Source organism: Podarcis gaigeae, assembly GCF_964106915.1.
Source record: "Podarcis gaigeae genome assembly, chromosome: 11".
Taxonomy (NCBI): domain Eukaryota; kingdom Metazoa; phylum Chordata; class Lepidosauria; order Squamata; family Lacertidae; genus Podarcis; species Podarcis gaigeae.
This window is the reverse complement of record NC_139687.1, coordinates 8221232-8240833: the sequence shown is the minus strand read 5'-3', so window position 1 is coordinate 8240833 and position 19602 is coordinate 8221232. Positions and strand designations below refer to the sequence as shown.

Here is a 19602-nt window from a genome sequence, read left to right as displayed (position 1 = left end):
ATCAGCATGAGCATCATTCCATCTAAAGCTGATTCTGTTGATCTGGCGCCTGTCAGTTGGGCAGGGCAACAAGGCCACCCACAGTTAAGAGGAGGTACCTGCATACTTGGGAGTCCCCAGGTATGTTGGGAAGTAGTAAGTTAGTAAATTAACAGAAAAACAGCCACTGAAAATGGACTGGCACATCATGCTCAGTGGCTTTAAAAGTCAAATGTTGAGAGAAAATGGGGATGTGAGGGAATTACTTGAGCCCCTAAAAAGTTCATTGTACCTTGGTGCTGGGGAAAAGGCTGGGGGAATTCATGCTGCAAAGTTAAAGAACTTATCTCCATGCACTGTATGGTGAGGTTTCAGGAGGAGAAAGGGTGCTGGTTCCCACACTAAAAAGCTCTCCTCTGCCTGCTATATAACACATTCAGGTTCAGAATCAGAACTGAGCACAATGGGGGAAGGTTTTTTTGGGGGGGTAGGTAGCGAAGATAGCTTTCCTTGCCACACTGTTACCAGTTTTAGCCTTTGCTAACAAAGCTCCTGTTCGAGGCTGGTTGTTAGGGGCTCGTGGGGAATGCCCTGCAACATTAATATGACATAGGAAAGGCGAGCTGAAATATTGTAAAATGTAATGAATGCTGTAAGTTAATAAACTGCATCCCAAGTGCAGCACTTTACATTTATCTCATTTGCAAACAGGTGGATGTGGGTGTGCTGTCAGCCTTTTGAGCAGTGGTTGTGGGGGGACGGGACTGCTCTTGTACTTTTAATAACAACCTGACACAGTTATTTAGTAAGTGAAACTTCTGTGGATCGGCCTGCAAAAGAAGCAAAAAGACTAGATATATCAACAATTTCTTTAATTTTGAAGACTATTTTTATTTGTAATGTATAACTTTTGGTATATTTTGCTGACCTACAGGTGCAAAGTAAGATGCCTCAATAAACAAAATGAGCGCGTTTGGTGATTTTGATTCACAGATTTAAGTTGATGTCAAGAATCGCTTCAGCAGAGGTAACCTTAATGGTTTAATTCAGTCTGTTATTTTTGTTTTAGCTAAAGATTAGTTTTCAGAAAGCAGAAACTCCATTTCTTTATTTTTATGATTAAAGAATGATAGAATTGTTCCCTGAATTGTGTGGTCATTATTTTTTCCCATTTTGATCTTTTGCAGTGTTTTGGGGTTTTAGTATTTTCAAATGTTCTGCTGGTGACAGTGATCCCTTCCATAGTACAGCAATTATTTAGGAGAAGTTTGGGAAGTTATTATCTTGTCAGCAACAGTAACATACTTTGTGAAGGGGTTTCTTAAATTTTTCTCTCCCCCCACACCAATTTTGTTGGCAATATACAGTACAGGCTGATGATTGATCTGCCACTGCCATCTTTTGGATGGAAACAGATTTGCTAAATAAATACTGCAGTTTTTGCCCTCTTGTGGACTGGCATTTATTTTATTTTATTTTTAAAAAACCCCAAACATTGTAGTCCTTAAGCCACTTTTTCATATAGGAGATTATTTTAGACAAAATTGTTTCTCTATTATCCATTATTTTCATTCATTATTTTTCTGCACAGAAAATATACTTTTGAAATGTGGATTTGATGTACACTGTATAAAAGGTTTAGTTATAGTTTTATCCTGAATTAATTAAATCATCTTTAAATGGTCTTTTATCTCATAATTCTTAATTCTCTCCAGATCATGGAGTTTTTAGAGAATTTATTTAGGAAAATTATTGTAACTGTAGAAATAGCTTTACTGACATGCTTAATTCATTTTGTAATTATCAGGTCTTAAATCACTTATTTTAAAGAATATTTTCATGTAAGTGCAACTGATGTTAGTGAGGAGAATTAAGTTTGTCTTGCTGCTTCCAACTGAAATTAAGAAGATTTGAAACATTTGGCTGGAAAGTACTTAGTCTGGAGTAGGTGTGTAGATACATCTTATTTCTTTTTAAAAAAATTCTGCCTGCAGCAGGAATTAGGGATGGGCGCTATATCAGTATAATGACCTAAACTTGTTTGAAGTTCATATTGGTTTCATAATTTTTGACCTGGAAATATATCATGAATCATGGTGTGTGTTTGTCATGCAGGGAAAAACGGTAAAGCCAGCCAATGCCTCTACATAGGTCCATCCTTATTTTAGACATTGTGATATGTCAGTATCTTGCAGTGTTTAGCTGGTGATATATCAAGATGTTGAAAACCAGATATCACCCAGCCCTAGCAGGAATCCTACTGAAGTGAGGGCAAAGAAAACAATACTGGGTTTAAAACAGCCTAATATTTTGTTAGCTACAGCGTCAATGAATTTGGTTGCCTAAGGACAGGAGCACACATGGTGTTGAGAGCCTGCCTGTTTGACAGAAGAACCTCAGCCTATAGTTGGGGAACCTGGGACAAGTGGAATGGCATAAAATGTCACTCAAGTGCTACAGGAGGAAGACAGCTCTTTTAGTCTAACTCCACTGCTAAACAATTGAACGCCATTTCACCAGTACATGTTTGAGGGGTGAACATTGCCTGGCCAATAGAGATCAGGAAGCTTTTGAGAACTGTCCAAATGCTGAATCATCCCATTGCCACAGATATTTATGAAGAAGTGCAATGGCCTGTTTGCTTTTCTCCACTCCTTTGAGGCAATGTGCCCCCCACCCTACCATTCCATTTTCTCTAACATCTCACACCAGATTATGCAGATGCCTGGAAACTGACATAGGCACTAGTCCAAATTGTGCAACACTGCCAAAGGAGAGGTTATGGCTTCAACCTGGGTGCTTTGTCCAGATTTTAGCATGTGCAGATCCACAAGAACATGGCAGATCTAGTTGCAACAAAACAATAGAGACAGGTCACCAACTTAATAGGCTGATGATCACCAGCTTTTCATTGCTCTAGATTTTGCTTATATTCCCATGCCACAAAGGATATGGCCACAATCCAAAATAAATAGGTGCTGAGCTTGCCTGCTGAGGCTCAGAAATACAATCCCCAAGTGTAAAACTGCAGTAACTGTTGAATGAGAAAGGGGGGAGGATCCATTGATGGGAGAGAGAGAATTTCTGGCAGCTGACAATGGGCATGGGCTGGAAATAGGAAAGGCCAGCAAATAAATGTTGTTGTTAATATAATAGTTCGCTAGCTGCCTAATACCATCCATCTGTACACAATCTACATCAAATTGAAAACACACAAATGTTAACACTACACTGCATCTGGTTGAGTTTTGACCTAATATGTTGAGTGAGCTCATTATGGGTTGGTGCATATGCCCCCAAAGGTTAATGCCCTCAGACATCCCTCAGAAGAGATAACTAAGGTGCTAAAAGGATGAGAAATAAGACCACTGTCTTTACTGCTGGAACTGCCTGCCAAACTCATGGCACTCAAATAAGCAAGCCAGGAACACAAAAGTTAGCAGCCTCAGAAGGTGGTGAACTCTTCTTCATTGGAGTTTTTTAAACAAAAGTTGGATGGCCATCTATGAGGGATTCTTTAGCTGTGATTCCTGCATTGTAGGGGGTTGTGATCCCCTCCAACTCCACAATTCTTTGATTCTATGTGCAGTCTGTCCTATTGGACTTGACAGTGCACCAGCCTTGTTCCTGTGTGCCCAGTAGCAGGTGCATTTGCAAATAAAGCCTTTGGCTTAACTCTAAAAGGAGATAACATCCAAAGAGATAGTAATTGTGTTAGGAGTGAGACTGTGCTCTCTAAAGGGAGACCAAATGTAGCAGTAGAAATGGCTCAGAGACCGACCATTTCCCCACAGTGTGCCATAGGATTACAAAAAGGCATTAAGAATTGAAACGCTGCAGTATAGGAGCGTGGAATACTTGTACTATCTGTACAAGTGCCTGTTGAATCAGGCCAGTGGTCCACCTAGTCCAGCATCTTGTTCTCACAGCTGCCAACCAGGTGCATTGAGTTTTATTCTTAAGAGCTCCTGACCCTTTCAAAAAGAGATCTAGAATGCAGCTTTCTTGCTGACAGCAAGATTGGTATGGCGGATATATCCAGTGTTCATATTTTGTATGTGGCAGGGACTCTCTGAGTGTGGAAAACATAAAATTACCTGTCTAGGTCTTACTCAAAGGCCGAGCTGCAATGACTGGTTATTCATAACTCTAAGGTCAGGATCCACCAGTAAAGATGAAACAAAAGTTGTATGATCATGCAGGTATTTGGCAGAGATCTTGCTTCAGTTCCCTGACTGGCTATATATTCACATAGAGACTTTAGTAGGCTGCTATTTCTTAGACTTAGTTCTTCCGTGGGGCAGCTATTTAATGACTTCAAACAAATATTGAAGGTGCTATGTGTAAATGCCATTGGATTGAGGAAACGTGTACATCCAGGGGGACCTTGGACCCTTCTTTTAAGGAGTTCCCAGCAATATATACCAACACCCTTTATATTTTGGGTTGTTCCTGTACTCAAAGGAGGAACACTGTCTTGCAGGTGCATAGTTATCTATCTTACCACTTCTGGCTTGAATGCTTTTTATTTCTGGCTATTTTCAGACACTACAATGTAGACTTTACATAGTATTTAGTTGCTTAGTGTTAGGTTTTGGCAGCATTGATCTTGGCAGATACCTAGAGGTGTCAGTTGCCTTTGATCCTAGTATAGCTCCTGCACTGAGAGGGAAGACTTCAAATGTTGTACTTCATTCTTGGCACTTTTTTCATTCAGTTACATAGTACTTTCCATCTATAAATTTCAGTGGACTTCACTACTATTAACAACTTAACATTTATTATTCAATAAAATTTGCATTTTAATTAAATCAGTATATTTATAATAAACAATTTTTTTTGTTTTACTATTTTGTTTTACTTTATTTTGTCTCAAATGCATTTCATGTGTTGTAGACTAGAGATGCATGTGTTGCAACCGTAGAAAATTTGGCTTTCCCATTTTCACTGCTTTTCAGATTCCTTATTCACATTTTTAATGTACAAAAACACATGAAGCTGATTTGTGTTCTTGGTATTAAAGGAAGCTCAGTCTACATGTTAATATATCGTTTTGATTTTATGTTCTTTTCTATGCATCATAAAGTGCTTTAAAATAAACTAGAATGTGATAAAGGAGACCCCATCAAAGGAATGGTTTCCTTTGCTTTTAATTTTGAGGATTATTTTTTTTTCTTACTACTGTCACTCTGAAGATGCTTACTTTGTGGACTCTTTTCTGCAAAGTTTGAAAAGCTTCATTTGCTGATTTAATTTAGTGTGCTCCTCTGTATCCTCTCTTACTGACTCAAGGCTTTTACAATATCTGAGGTTACAGATAGTCTCTGTATCCTATGCAACCCATGATTGTAGCTTTTGGGTGTAGGGAACTGCCTTTAAAACTTGACAAAAGTTACTGACTATAATGTTACAATTCAGACACTAATCCAGATAGCTTACTTGATGGAATAAAGTTAATCCGTTCCATGTTAGAAATGCTGCTGAAGGATGTAACAAATACCCCATGCCTAAACTCCACAGGGTTCCCCACTTCCTAAAAGTATAGAACAACAAGCACTTGACTGGGTGGTTCTGAGGCAGGAAGGAGCAAGGCTTTATTTTGTTCTCTCCCCGAAAGCAGCTGGAGTAACTGGAGGAGAATTATAATTGTCTAGAACTCCTCAGTCAGTGGTAATTTTGCAGCAGCATGAAATGTAATAGGAAGACAGACTCAACAGTCACAGTTAATATGGGGGGGGGGGAGTTTACCCTTGCAGTAGTGTAGGCATTAATTGGAGGAACTTAATTGTAACTGAAAATAAACCAGAGGGAATAGTATTTCATTGTCAATGGCATAGGTTACGTGACCTTTCCCATCTATAATATATGGTAACAAACTCGGTTAAGGTCTAATGTGTCAGGCAACCTGATCCTATGGTGCCTTTTTCAGCTGCTGCTGGGGCAGCACAAGCAGGATTCTATTGTTTTCATGCTCAGCATCAGTGTGGTACATCAAGTCAGTCTTCACAGTCTTGCTTTTGTTTGGAAGACTGAAAAGGCCTTTTCAAGAGAACTATTCTAGCTCTGTTTGCACCTTCAAAACATGTTCACTGAATACAGGGGACGTGGGATTCCGTGCTTGCCATCTTGGCTCCCAAGCTCCATAAGCAGAAGGTATGGGTTAGGCCCCATATACATTTAACAGTACAGGAGTGGACTCAGTACAGATTGAGGTTGAATCCTGACAACACAGAAGTACTGTTTTGGGGGCACAGGAGGTGGGCAGGTGTGGAGGACTCCCTGGTCCTGAATGGGGTAACTGTGCCCCTGAAGGACCAGGTGCGCAGCCTGGGAGTAATTTTGAACTCACAGCTGTTCATGGAGGCACAGGTCAATTCTGTGTCCAGGGCAGCTGTTTACCAGCTCCATCTGGTATGCAGGCTAAGACCCTATCTGTCTCACGAGAGTGGTGCATGCTCTAGTTATCTCTTGCTTGGACTACTGCAATACGCTCTATGTGGGGCTACCTTTGAAGGTGACCCGGAAACTACAACTAATCCAGAATGCGGCAGCTGGAGTGGTGACTGGGAGCGGCCGCCGAGACCACATAACACTTAAAAGACCTATATTGGCTCCCAGTACGTTTCCAAGCACAATTCAAAGTGTTGGTGCTGACCTTTAAAGCCCTAAACGGCCTTGGTACCTGAAGGAGCGTCTCCACCCCCATAGTTCTGCCTGGACACTGAGGTCCAGTGCCGAGGGCCTTCTAGTAGTTACCTCACTGCGAGAAGCCAAGTTACAGGGAACCAGGCAGAGGGCCTTCTCGGTAGTGGCACCCCCCTCCCGTGGAATGCTCTCCCACCAGATGTCAAAGAGAATAACAACTAACAGACTTTTAGAAGACATCTGAAGGCAGCCCTGTTTAGGGAAGCTTTTAATGTTTAACAGACTACTGTATTTTAATATTTTGTTGGGTGGGGTAAAAATTTATTATTATTATACACACAATTGGGATCTCCTGTCTTTTGATTTGTGCTCTGCAAATAACATGGATACTGTTCTGAAATATTTTATCACTCTTAAGTTATTAAAGGCATTTTGCTATTTTTAATCTTATAGAAATCAATCTTCATTCCTCTCCCTACCTCCTTCCCTCTCCCTCCCTGCTTTCTTCTAGTTGTGATGTTTTGTTTTTTCATAGTTCAAGAGGAGGTAGAAAACTACTTCCTATTCCCTATTCCCAATCACCCTTCTCAATTGTTTTTTTTTTTTGCCAGAATTCACTCAATGGACGTACTTTTTAAAAGATTTGAATGGGAAATCAGCTTAGGGTTGTGGATTTGGAGTAGGGAAATGGTGGTGTTTCCCCAACTGTTTCTCTGTTCAAAATCACTTGCAAAGCTTTTTTGTTTAATCAAAATACAGTTTTCTTTCACACAAGCTTGCATGTAATGTGTAGTCTGCCAGACTAAATTAGAATACTGACTCTCTGAAAATTGGGCGGGGGGACGGGACACCTTAAGTGTTGGGATTTCTGAAACTAGTCTTTAAACTAGTCTTTAAAGAATTTAAAGACTTTGTAGTTCAGATGGTCTCTTTCATTTGAGTGCCATCAAGGTTGAGTGGAGTTTGTTTTAAGCAGTGTGCTGCTTAAACAGCCTGTAGGCATAGTGTTGAGTTCCTTCCTTGATTTCACTTAGTTTTGGTAATGCAGAAATTCTTTTCTTCCCTCTAGGGAAGTGGCAGACTTCTTTGAGAGGTATACATGGAATGAGTGAAATCATTGCTTTTCTTGGCCTCTTGGGAAGTATATAGGTATATTAGAAAGTTATAATGAAGAAATGGAAAAAGGGATTTCCTCATTGGTTTCCATGTTCATTTACTACTAAGATGTCATATACAGTAAAGTGCATTTTAAGTCTCTTTTTGCCAACTATCCAGAAGCTGTTTGTGAATATGGCCTTATTTTCAAAAGTAAGTCATAGTTCCCTTGGGTCTCTTGCTTTTTGTTTTTTTAGTTTATCATTGCAAGACCTTAGACTCTCTGGTGCTAACAGAACTGGTATTGATAGTAAATATAATTTACTGTTTGGATATCTGTTTAAGTTTCCTTAAACCTCAGCACATAGCAAATTCAAGTGGAGCACTTAGCATGAGAATTCCTGTGGTAAATAACTTTGTAAAGCACCATGTGCAGTGATAGAAATGCTCTGTCTTTCCCTCTCTAAAACACACACATACGCCTTCTTTATGAAAAAGACAATGAGTGGCATTCAACTAAGTTTACTCAAAGTAGACATATTGAAATTAATTCACCCAAATTAGTCATATTAATTTCAGTGAGCCTTCTCAGAGTAAAACTCAGTTCACTACTATCCCATGTTAATTTTTAACATGTTAATTTTTTTAGATTTCACCTGTAGCAAAGGAGGGTATCTGACAGCTCCCTTGTTGAGAATATATAAAGGAAAAGTTTTTACAGGTGATGGATAGTTTAAGCTCTCTGAGGTAATAGAAAATACATTTTTGAGAACATTACTGTGCATCCTCTGTGGTGCTTAGTTGAATACCAAAGTTTGGATTCCCAGCCCTAAAGTTCAGGTGCATAAAACTGACAGTGTCAAATGACAGACTCTTTAAAAATGCCTAGTGGAGCAGCTGCAAATTAGTAGCAGAGCTAAACAATGCAAATCTCTAATGGCTAATTAACATATTTCCCTGGACCAGATTACTGAGACTGTTGAGAGACAGGTAAAAGATCACATTTGGAGAATATGTTTACTAAAACATGGAGGTCATAATGCTCAACCGATTTTCACTATAGTGTTGCTTTTTATATAAAGCATCGACATCCTATTTATATGGCTGAAATGCTAGCATAAGATGTTCTTAATGTTATTAATTCAGATTTTCTGGATAATTGAAAAGCCAACTGTGTTTGGGCTTATTAGCCTTCTTCAGTGGCCTTGACTTTTTTCAGCATCCTTTATGCTGAGTTCAGATTATCCAAAAACACACACATTCTTTTGGGGAAAATGTGTGTAATGAAAAACCAAATCAGCCATTTTTCCCCGAATTGTTAAACTAAAAGCTATCTTCTGCTCACCAAATTATATCCCAATATCACCCTTGCTTGTGTCAAGATCAAAAGTAATTATATCCAGATTGCAAGAATTTGCAATCATCTGTTAAAAAAAACCATCTAATCTTATCTCAATTTATAAATGTATATATTTGCTAATGTAAAATTGTAGGACTCAGTGGTTATTAGTTGTTTCTGTGAACTCATGTAAAATTATATGCTATTAAAGTACCTAAATAATTCCATTGTACACCTCACTTTACAGTGTTAATCAAGTTTCTTGCTCTATTCCATAGATTCATAGAATTTCCATGTATTCTGTATAGACTCTCAGTGACATCAATAATCAATATTCCATTCACATATATCTTAATACAGTGTAATAGCCATAATGGGAAGAAGTGCAGCATAACTCCTTGGAAGATTATATCTTTGAATTTTAAAATAACAGATATCCATTCTTTATCCTCATTAAGTCCATAGAGCCAGCCACCTGACCTTCCTTTTTCAATGTGCGTATGATTGTTTCCCTGACCACAAGAAAGATTAAGCTCAGGATAGGAAAACACAAAAGTTGTATTAGGACCCAGAGGCTTCATGCACCGTTGGTTATACATTTTATAGAACACAGTGTTAAATCTCTAAAATTTTGTTGCATTAAGAAGGTAATAATTTGAAGGTCTAGTCTTAATTAATTCACTTCAGTTAGAGGAACTGCTTGAGCCACATCTAAAGGATGGTTTTACTTGTGAAGAGTTTATGGTCTACATATTACACCTGTGCACTAGTTGTGCTTCTGATTGATGCAGTTTTGATGTTATTCATGGTGCATTTTGTTCTTTGCAAGGAATCATAGAATCAGGGCTGTTTTTCTAGAAAAAGAGGTGCTTCTCTTTTGCCACCACTCTTCGTCGCACCAATTGCCACCTGCAGCCTCCATCGCTCAAAGCACCATGTTTTATAGGATAAATAAGTATGCTTTTTGTTCTTCACTGCTGCAATGGCCCTTCAGCAACTGAATGCTCATTATCTTTTCTTCTCCAATAATTGACTAATAAAGAATAGGAACTATAGTTTGACTTAATCCAGATCCATAAAAAACTTTAATAGTAATTGCAATGAAAACAACATGGCCTTTGTGTATACTTCCTTTGATATATATAATGCAGACATTGTTTGAACACTAGCCACCAAGTTGAATTGTTGCTTTCCCCACTTTGAGTAGTATCCAAATTCATAAAAGTGTATGGAAAAATACTGTTTTCTGTTATTGTTGTTTCTCTACCTCTAAAAAAAACTCAGCCAACATCAAGATTGGCAACTACATATAGGTTGCTAAGTAAGGTGTTGCTTTCTATTTCTTTTTCTGGCAGCAACAAATTTCTGAATATAAATATTCCCTTCTCCTGTTGATTCACCAGGGCTGTCTACAAATCATGCCTCCCACCTAATGAAACTGGTACAATGTGACAGACATCTGAGCTAGACCAGTGGTGTGGTACTTCGAAACTCCAGCAGGGTTCTGGAGCCTCTGATTGACTATGAAGACAGCTAGCCAGAGGGGGGGTGGAGACAGCACTTTTTCTGTTTCTAAGAGAGTGTTCAGATAGGGAGATAGTTTGAGGAGAAGAGAGAGAGAGAGAGAGCTGGAGAATTGGTTCTGATCTGTGTGTAACATCCACTCTGAGGAAAATGTCTACAGCTAGAGAAAGGAGTCTCTGAGCTTAGAAAGAAAGACAGTGTTTAGTGTCTTGTTGTATTTGTAATAAATCTTATTTGTTCAACTTCTGCCTGAGTCTCCACGTATCAAAGTTTAACCTCACACAAAAAGATAACTTGTGGTGACTATAGGGTATATGGACGGGGATTCTCCTCATAGGATGTGGAGCCCTGCCCTAGTTCTCTTGTCCCTTTGATCTTGTCCCTACCACTAATAGCCAAAGCTAGAGAGCATAAAGTTTATGCACCCCACTTCCCTGAGTGGCAAGAAGATGAGGAGTAGAGCTACAGGGTTTAATTTCCCCTTGGATGAGACAGCATTGGGGGCTTATTGCACCTTTTGTAATAATGTTAACAAATATCCAAAATGAGGGGATGAGCAGGTAGGAATCTAGGGAGGTAGTGTTGTCTGCACCTGGGTCATGACACCCAGGTAACAGCAGCAGTAATCTGTAAAGAAGTATTGGTTTGCCCTAAAGCATGCTCTTCAGTCACTGCTTCTTCTAAGCCAGAGGTTGGCAACCATGAGGGTCGCTTAACCGGCCCATGAGCCGCCCCCGAACCGAGCTGTGTGCTGCACTAAACCAGCAAGGCACGGTGACTCTCTTTCGTGGCTCTGGAAATCACTTCTGCGCATGCCCAGACACAAAAAATTGCTTCTGCGCAGGTGAGATTTTTGGCATCTGGGCATGCACAGAAGTGATTTCCGGCACTGTGGACATGCACAGATGTGATTTTTGGCGTTGTGCTGCTCCAGTCCGTCCCACGGAGGATGTCTGCGGGAGTGATCCGGCCCATGCCTGGTAAGCCTTGCTGACCCCTGTTCTAAGCAGTGTTTGAGAACTGTGATCAGATCTCCTGTATCTTTAGTTAGGCACCTCCAATTCACCTCTGAGATTGGGATGTTAGGGAGGGCTTTGTTAAACTTTTCCCCAGTGTAAATCTCATCATGCCCCTTAAGCTCCTAGTTTATTGGTTAGGGAAAATCATTTTATCCATAAGTTTTCTATAAAAAAGCAAATGGCACATGAGTGGATGGGTATCTGCAAGGGTGAATAGATTTTAAAAGACCCACGAGCCCCAAGTATGATGGCCCCAATGTGAATTTGAGGGCCCTGTTTACTTTTTTTTTAAAGAGCTAGGAGCTCTCAGGCAACTGGCTCTCAGGTTTCTCATTTAATTTACTTTTCAGATTTTTTCATCTTGCTACTTAAAATGCAACTCCAAGCTCCTTTTCTTTGCCACACATACATACCACATTAATTTGTCTTGAGTCATACCTTGATTTGTATACATGCCCTAGCTAGTAGCAGCAGCAGCAGTAGTAGTAATATAGTAGTCTACACCTTAACGGGTGTAGACTACTGTACTACTACACCTTATACAACTGGCAGAGTATTCGTCCGCCCTGTATCCTTGGTAAATACAATAAATTTCCACCTTGTGGCATAGTTTTTTGTGGTTTTTCTGCAATACAGATTTTAGTTCCAATGGCATGAACAATCTTTGTCACTTTCTGGCTCACATCTTAGAAGCTTTTTTGGCTTAGCGTTAGCTGTGATCTTGATCTTACGTGTTGGAGAAACTTGGCTGTCATGAACCGAATGGCAACTTGTTGTGGGTTCCTCACATCATGGGTGTAGCCAAGAGGGGCAGCTGACCCCCCTAGATCAAGTAAAACAATAGAAATACTTAATTAACTCACCAATCACATCAGTTCTGCCCCTCCCACAAAGTCCTTGCCCCCCCATACAAAGTCCTGCCCCACAACAAAAATCCTGACTATGCCCATGTCTCACATCACCATCATATAAACCAATAAATCTGCCCTAGGGGGGCATGGAAAGTGAATTTATTATTATTAATTTATTTATTGAGTTTATATACCATCTTATACCCGGAGGTCTCAGGGTGGTTCACAGAATAAAATCAAAATATAAAACCACAAAATACATAATCAAAATAAAAACAACCCAATAACACCCTGCTCCCCCCAAAAACCCACATTTTAAAAGGGAATAGGATGTCAATCAAATCAACCAAAGGCCTGGTTAAAAAGGAACTTTTTTGCCTGGCACCTAAAGGTGTATAATGAAGGTGCCAGGCGAACTTCTCTGGGAAGAGCATTCCACAGAAGGGGAGCCACAGCAGAGAAGGCCTGTTCTCATATTACTACCCTCTGGGCCTCTTGAGGAGAAGGTAGACGAAGAAGGGCCTCACTCAGAAGATGATCTCAGGGTCCGGGTACGTTTATATGGAAAGAAGCGGTCCTTGAGGTGTTGTGATTTATAGGTCAAAATCAGCACTTTGAATAGGTTATTGCAATTTCTAGGAAGAAAAATGATAACCTCCCTTCTCTCCATGTGAAACATTAATTTGTGGTTGAATTCTGATGTGGTCATAGAACATTCAAATATGTATCTTACATGGAAAGTTGTGATTTATGATATTTTAAAAGACTTCTGATTTGTGAATTCTGGGAATTAGCAGTATTGCTCTTGTTCCAAACATGTGGTTTCTGGGTGAAGTATTGCAGCCCAAGGGTGTCTTAAGTTTAAAAAATAGAATTCGGACTGTGCATTTGTTTCCCAAAGGTTACAGTTTGTACATGCCTCTGTGTGTGTGTGTGTGTGTGTGTGTGTGTGTGTGTGTGTGTGTGTCTGTCTGTTTCCTTAACTATTCATACCAGAATGCTGTTTCACTGCTGGTTTAGCAAAGTATTGATTAGAAAATAGTAAAAATGCAGGAACATGATAACAGTTTTTTTCCATATATTGTAATGATTATTTTTCTTCCACTTCTGCACAGAAATGTAGAAATGTTCCATTTTAGGAGCCAATAGATTCACATGCATCATGCAAACTGCAAACATTTTTAATCATGTATCTCACCATGTGTTAAATGTTAGCAAAGTGTTACTGTTGTTGTTTTTTTTATCACAGAAGAGCTTTCTCATACATCTTTTTAACTATCAAGGTGAGGGGATGGCCAAAGATACTAGAGTCACTAAATTCGGCTTCGACTTTTGGCTGCACAAGACTATTGAATGGGGTCAGACAAGCACTTCAGAATCTCAGCAAGATGTCTGCCTTCACTTGCCTGAATTACAGGAATTTCTACTACAGATTTATGGAGCTTTGAAACATATGGTAAGTGAATTAACTGGAAGAATGAACTGTTTTGAAGACTGTTACAGAAACGTTCTGCACCCCACATTTTGACAAGACAGAAAGCTAACAGTAGCAGAGAGAGCCTTGTAGCATTGACCTAATGTATTGCTGGATCACAGAAGCAAATTGGTGAAACAGCCACAGGTAATGCAAACAGGAATGTGTTTCCTGTGTTCCTGATTTATTGTGAAAGGAGCTTTTTCTTTTTGATTGGTTATGTTCTCACATGAGATTTCCTACTCAACACAGTAACCTTTTTAAAAATACTTTAAAATAAACAAGTATCTGATTCTGGTTTTCAGGTCATAAATTGGATTATTTAAAGACTCTTAACATGCAATACTATAACTTATCTCTTAAATCTTAAGGAGTCTGCTGACACAGTAACCCTACTGATGTGGCATTCAAAGAAATTTCAGGCCACCATCGTTGGATCACAAGCAAATATTTCTTATTTCTAGTTGTGCCTGTGCAAAATTAGTATTGCCCTGGAATACCTTACCATTTTTTTGAAAACAATTTATTAGTCATTGGGGCATTTTGCTATATCTGTATGCATGAAAATGTATTTTACTGCTACAGCATTTAGCCTACATTACTAGTATAAGGTGAGAAAAATGTTTATAGATAATAATTGTCAAATATCTGATGGACTATAGAAAATTAAGCTATAGACCAGTGATGAATTAGATTGTGTGTTTGTGAAACTGATTCCCACCTCCTGAAATGCCTAATTATAATGAATGTCTTGTGGAACTTGGCCACAGATTCATCTTATGTATTTGCCCAATATTCATTTATTTGTTTGTTGAATTTATATTCTACCTTTCTACAAAATCTTGCTGAAGCCTAGCTCCAGTTATGGGATGAATCTGAAACATTTATTGCAGCAGCTTGTGACAATTTTCTTTTCTGCTACTTATATATTATCTTAGGTTAGTACCATTTTAAAAGCCTCTGTTTATTAGACAGTAAAACTACAAAAATGGAAAAAATGGACTGATTGCGTAAGAATGTTTATAAACTACACCATGCATTACTTTTATAGCAAAGCTGCTTTCCATTTGGTTAAACGTTGTTTAGGTTTTGTAGCTTTAGTGTCTGTTAAATTTCAGGTTATAACTGACTTAAGTATGATGTCATGTAGAATATAGCAAACAGTAACAGAAATTTCATGACTTCTTTGTACTGTAGTTTCTACTCAATCCTTCGTATAATCCATAGTATGATGTAAGAGGCATGACATTTTGAATAATTTGTTATTTTTATTTATTTGACTTAATCCATCCCATCTTGAAAGCTAGGGAAAATAGCAATATATCAAAACCATGTGTTAATTTTTAATTTCTTTTTCTTCATGTATCAACTATTAAAACCGCATACTTTATAAGCATCATCCTAGCCACACACAGAAAGTGGGCTAAATAGAAAGGTCTTGCAATATATATGAAAGAAGTTTGATCTATGATGAGGAATTATTGCCAGTTTTGGAAAGGAAGCCGCCAAACCCACCTCTTTTTGCCCTCAAGCAGGCCAGGTGCAACTCTCCAGCCATGTATTGCAGCCTTCAATGTGTTCTTGCGCTTTCAGGCATACATGAAGCTTTATTGCAGGAAGCTGGTGGACTATGTTGTATGTTGATACACCCAGAGGGTACTCTTGGTCAACTACAGATTATGTTTGAGTGTCATGAACATGTGATTATCTCACGTTACATGTGGATTTCATGCTTTCTAACCTTGAGTTGTATGAGGTTTTCATGTCCTAAAACAGGGATAGGGATTCTGTGGCCCTTCAGATGTTGCTGGACTACAGTTTGCGTAATCTGACCATTGGCCATGTTAGTTGGGGCTGCTGGCAGGTGGACTTCAACCATATCTGGAAGGCCACTGAATCTCCATCACTCTTCTCGTTACTGTCTCACATGTTTTTAACAGCATCCTGCAAGAAAGAATACTGAAGTGAGCAGTGTTTGGCCAGCAGTTTCTATGCAGGACCGGGGAGGGGCACATTGTCCACATGCTCTCCATCCCCCCACCCCGAGTGTATGGTGGGAGCTTAACCTATTTTGAATTTGCATTTGTGTCCCGCAAAGTTTCTCCATTATGGTCAGTGCAATCTTAAAAAGTGCCATCTTTGTGGAAGCATCTGCAAAGTTCTTAGGGTGAGCTCAACAATGATGGAATACAAGCTTTGTCTTTGAAGAGGCTCTGCTCTACAGATACTTTCTACAAACCCCTCTTATTTTGGGCCCCCAAAACATTTTGACACACAATATTTTTGGTTTCCTATTCTCTTTAATTTCAGAACTGTACTAGTGCAATCCAAGAGTTTCCACTAATTGGTCAATTATTGGGAAGACTTTGTTGGAACCCCTTTGTCATTGGCTATGGTGAGTTTTTGAAATCAGCTTTGTGAAATAAAAATATTTGTTTTTTATTTTGTTAGTTATTGGAATATTGACTATTGGACTCTTAACTCCCATCAGCCCCAGCTGGTATTGGCAGTGGTCAGGGATGATGAGTGTAGTTATCAAACAACACCTGAAGGGCCACAGGTTCTCCATCCCTGCACTAAAATAATAATACCTTAAGTGATAAAATATTTTTAAAAACATCTTATTGTCCTCCTATCCACTTGCAGTTACAGTGTCTTAACTGCTATTGAAACCATCGAGACTTGAGTTGTATTTTCTGGAACACATGAAGCTATCTTTATGCTGGCCTGCTTTGCATCTCTTACTGAACCATAGTTAAAATAGACTGTGGTTTAATGTGAACTAGCAAATGCAAAAGATTATTCTCATGTTCTCTAAAAGGGTCATTTATCGCAACTTTTGATACCAAGGATCTGTTGAAAATTGTCTAGAGCAGGATTTCCCAAACTTAGGTCTCCAGCTGTTTTTGCACTACAACTCCCATCATCCCTAGCTAGCAGGACCAGTGTTCAAAGATGATGGGATTTGTAGTCCAAAACCAGCTGAAGACCCAAGTTTAGGAAACCCTAGACCAGAGGATTTTGTTGTTCAGCTGTTACTAAATATGCAGGAATAAATATGATACATGTTTTCAAGAATAACTCTTTGAAAGCACCATTGAAGATAGTAAAGCTAGTTTGGGGATCCATCATGTCACTCACTATCTTATTACCGCATACATTACAGCATAAACATTTCCCCCCAAACACTATGACAACTACACAAGACCACCAGATATGAAATTATGAACCCTTTCCCTCTCTACCAGTTACATCTGTTGGAGCTGCTAACATGAGATAAACCTAATATAAGATAACAGGTACCACCTGTGAACTAGTTTTAAAGCAATAAAATGATTTTGGGCAGAACTGTTGTATTTACTGCCATAATGTGGTCCAGCCATAATCTACCCCACCTCCTGTGCTTTAGGTCCCATTGAACTTTCTTCATCACTCACCCTTAATTAAGCTTCCTTAGATAGCATATAAATACCTGAGAACTTGGTCTAAGTTACTTCATAGATTTGTGTGTACTGACAGTCCCAGAAGCATCTTAATGTTTTACTGAATGGCTAGGTTTATGCCCAGAGTACTTCTGATTTTAGATAATTGAGCTGCAAATTGGCTATAAATTTGCTGGCTCTGACCATACGTTAGTTGTAGGTGATAGTAGCAAGACTATTGTTTCATCATTGTACAATCTAATGACTTGAATAATTTCATTAATTTTAACATCCTTTACTATGCAACACATTAGCTAGTGGCTCTTTAGAAATTGCAAAGAGCAATGGAAATAGTGGGCCCTCTGGTTTTGTTCCCTCATTAAAATTATTTACCCCTGTTAAATGCATTCATCCTAATTACGGCTGTGAAGGCTTGGTGAAACTGAGCAATAATTTTAATAAATATCTATCCCATATTCATTTTTTCTAACTTTTTTTCTAAGAAGGCCCATTATAACCTGCTGTAGTCCTTATAGGCACCAAGAGCCGAGATTGAAAGTTGTCTTTTAGTAGCCCTACTAAGATGTTCTGCATTTAGAAGCTGTCTGGCTGGAGTATAAAGTTATCTACATGGCAGAAAGCCAGCTTGGTCTGACTTGATATAGCTTGTAATAAAAAACATTATGCTGGACCGTTTATATGATGAGTTAATCATTCCCCCATAGTTCAGGGATTGCTGTTAGCATGGAGATCCTCAATATATTAGGAATTCTGTCCCTTTCCCTTCCAGTATGTCATTGAAAAGCATTGTTGAAAACAATATTAACAGGTTCCTACATTGTTTAAACCATTATTATATGGGATTAATGGAATTACTTTGAAATAAAAAATTAAAAAATATAAGGATAAAGACTGGTTTTAGACCTTGGGATTTTTTGTTTATTAACATGAACAAAAGATTGCTCTTGCTCTGCTTTGATTTTTTTAAAAATATTCTTATTTGGTTTGCTATCTGCAGACGAATGCCAGAAGATTCTAATGTGGTGCTTATGTTGTCTGTACAGTGGTGAACCACAGAACCCTGTGGAATTGAAGGCCAACAGCTGGATACAAGTAAGCAAATGAATCCTCTCCCTGACTGCTTTAAATTAACTTGATTATTTAAAGGTGCAGCATCTACAGCACAGAGACAGTATGTCATTTTTAGAAACCACTCTAGAGACATCCTACATTCACATTGTGTTGAAATATGTTCTACTTTAATTAAAATACAGTCTGTGCTGTCTCTCCTTTTGAATGTTAAGAAAGATGTGGTGTTTAAGTAATTTTAATAGCTCTTAATACAGTGGAGCTTAAACTGGCAACTTCAAGTGAAGACCAAAGTCTACAAATCAGTAAGCAAGAGAGCACTATAAAAGCAAACTTTCAATTAGGGGGAAATAATGTAATGTGGAGGAATGCCTTTGTTTGTTTTGAAAACAATTTATATATGCTCTATAATTTTGCTCTATTGTTTTTGTTTAATCTTTCTAGTCTTGGGAGAAACTAATTGTATCCAAGTTTTATTCAAAGACAGTGAAAGAAAATATTTGTGTGCAGCTTAAAATTTTTTTAGTTCACTCTTAGTTAAATGAATCCACAATTGCTTGAAGTCTTCAATGTAGGCCTTTATGGTTTTTTAAAAATACTCATATTGCGTATTTACTCCTTAACCTAGAAAAATACTTAAACTCATGCATTGTTCCATTTTCAGCCTGTTTTAGGCAGAGGTTGAGCTGCATGTTTCATAATTGTATTTTCATGGAACAGACTCCTTTTTTCCAGGAATATATTGTGAAAATGTGAGTGGCACAATAACAATATTTCTCTTAAGTCACATATAAAATCCTTCTGACATACTGTCTCAGTTTAATAATTTTAGAGAACTGTTTGCTTCTTAACAGTGTCACAAAATACTTGCATGTGTATCTATGCATTACGTCATTTAAATTTCAGTGATAATGGGACTGTGAAAGGCAGAATTGCTTCAGTGTGAGAAATGTTTACTATTTTTCTGGGTTACACACAACTGAACAATTTGATAAGTTTTATTTGTATAGTAAGTTTGGACTTTGCTGCTGCTGCTAGAGGTTCTCTATATTTTTTCCGGGTAGCTGTTTCTACATTTGTACAGTTTTAATAGTAATGCCGTTTGAGATATTAATAATGCAGTTTATAATCTGACGGTTACTTCAGCATCAGGCATTTGGGAGTC

General features: G+C 38.5%; 1 protein-coding gene across 8 annotated transcripts in view; it reads left to right on the top strand.

The window, feature by feature from the left end:
• The window catches only part of FANCC (FA complementation group C), a 193901-nt gene that overhangs the window by 120614 nt on the left and 53685 nt on the right, over positions 1-19602 (top strand). For 6 of the 8 annotated variants that reach the window (XR_014555962.1, XR_014555963.1, XR_014555965.1 and 3 more), the window contains exons 1-4: positions 917-1006; positions 13702-13908; positions 16237-16321; positions 18367-18461. Coding sequence is in view for 2 of the 8 variants with exons in the window: in XM_083702039.1 (XP_083558165.1) it covers positions 983-1006; positions 13702-13908; positions 16237-16321; positions 18367-18461 (411 nt within the window). In the remaining 6 variants the exon portion in view is untranslated. Of the gene's footprint in view, positions 1-913; positions 1007-13701; positions 13909-16236; positions 16322-18366; positions 18462-19602 lie in introns of those variants that run through there. The other 2 variants (XR_014555964.1, XM_083702040.1) reach the window with 1 other exon arrangement.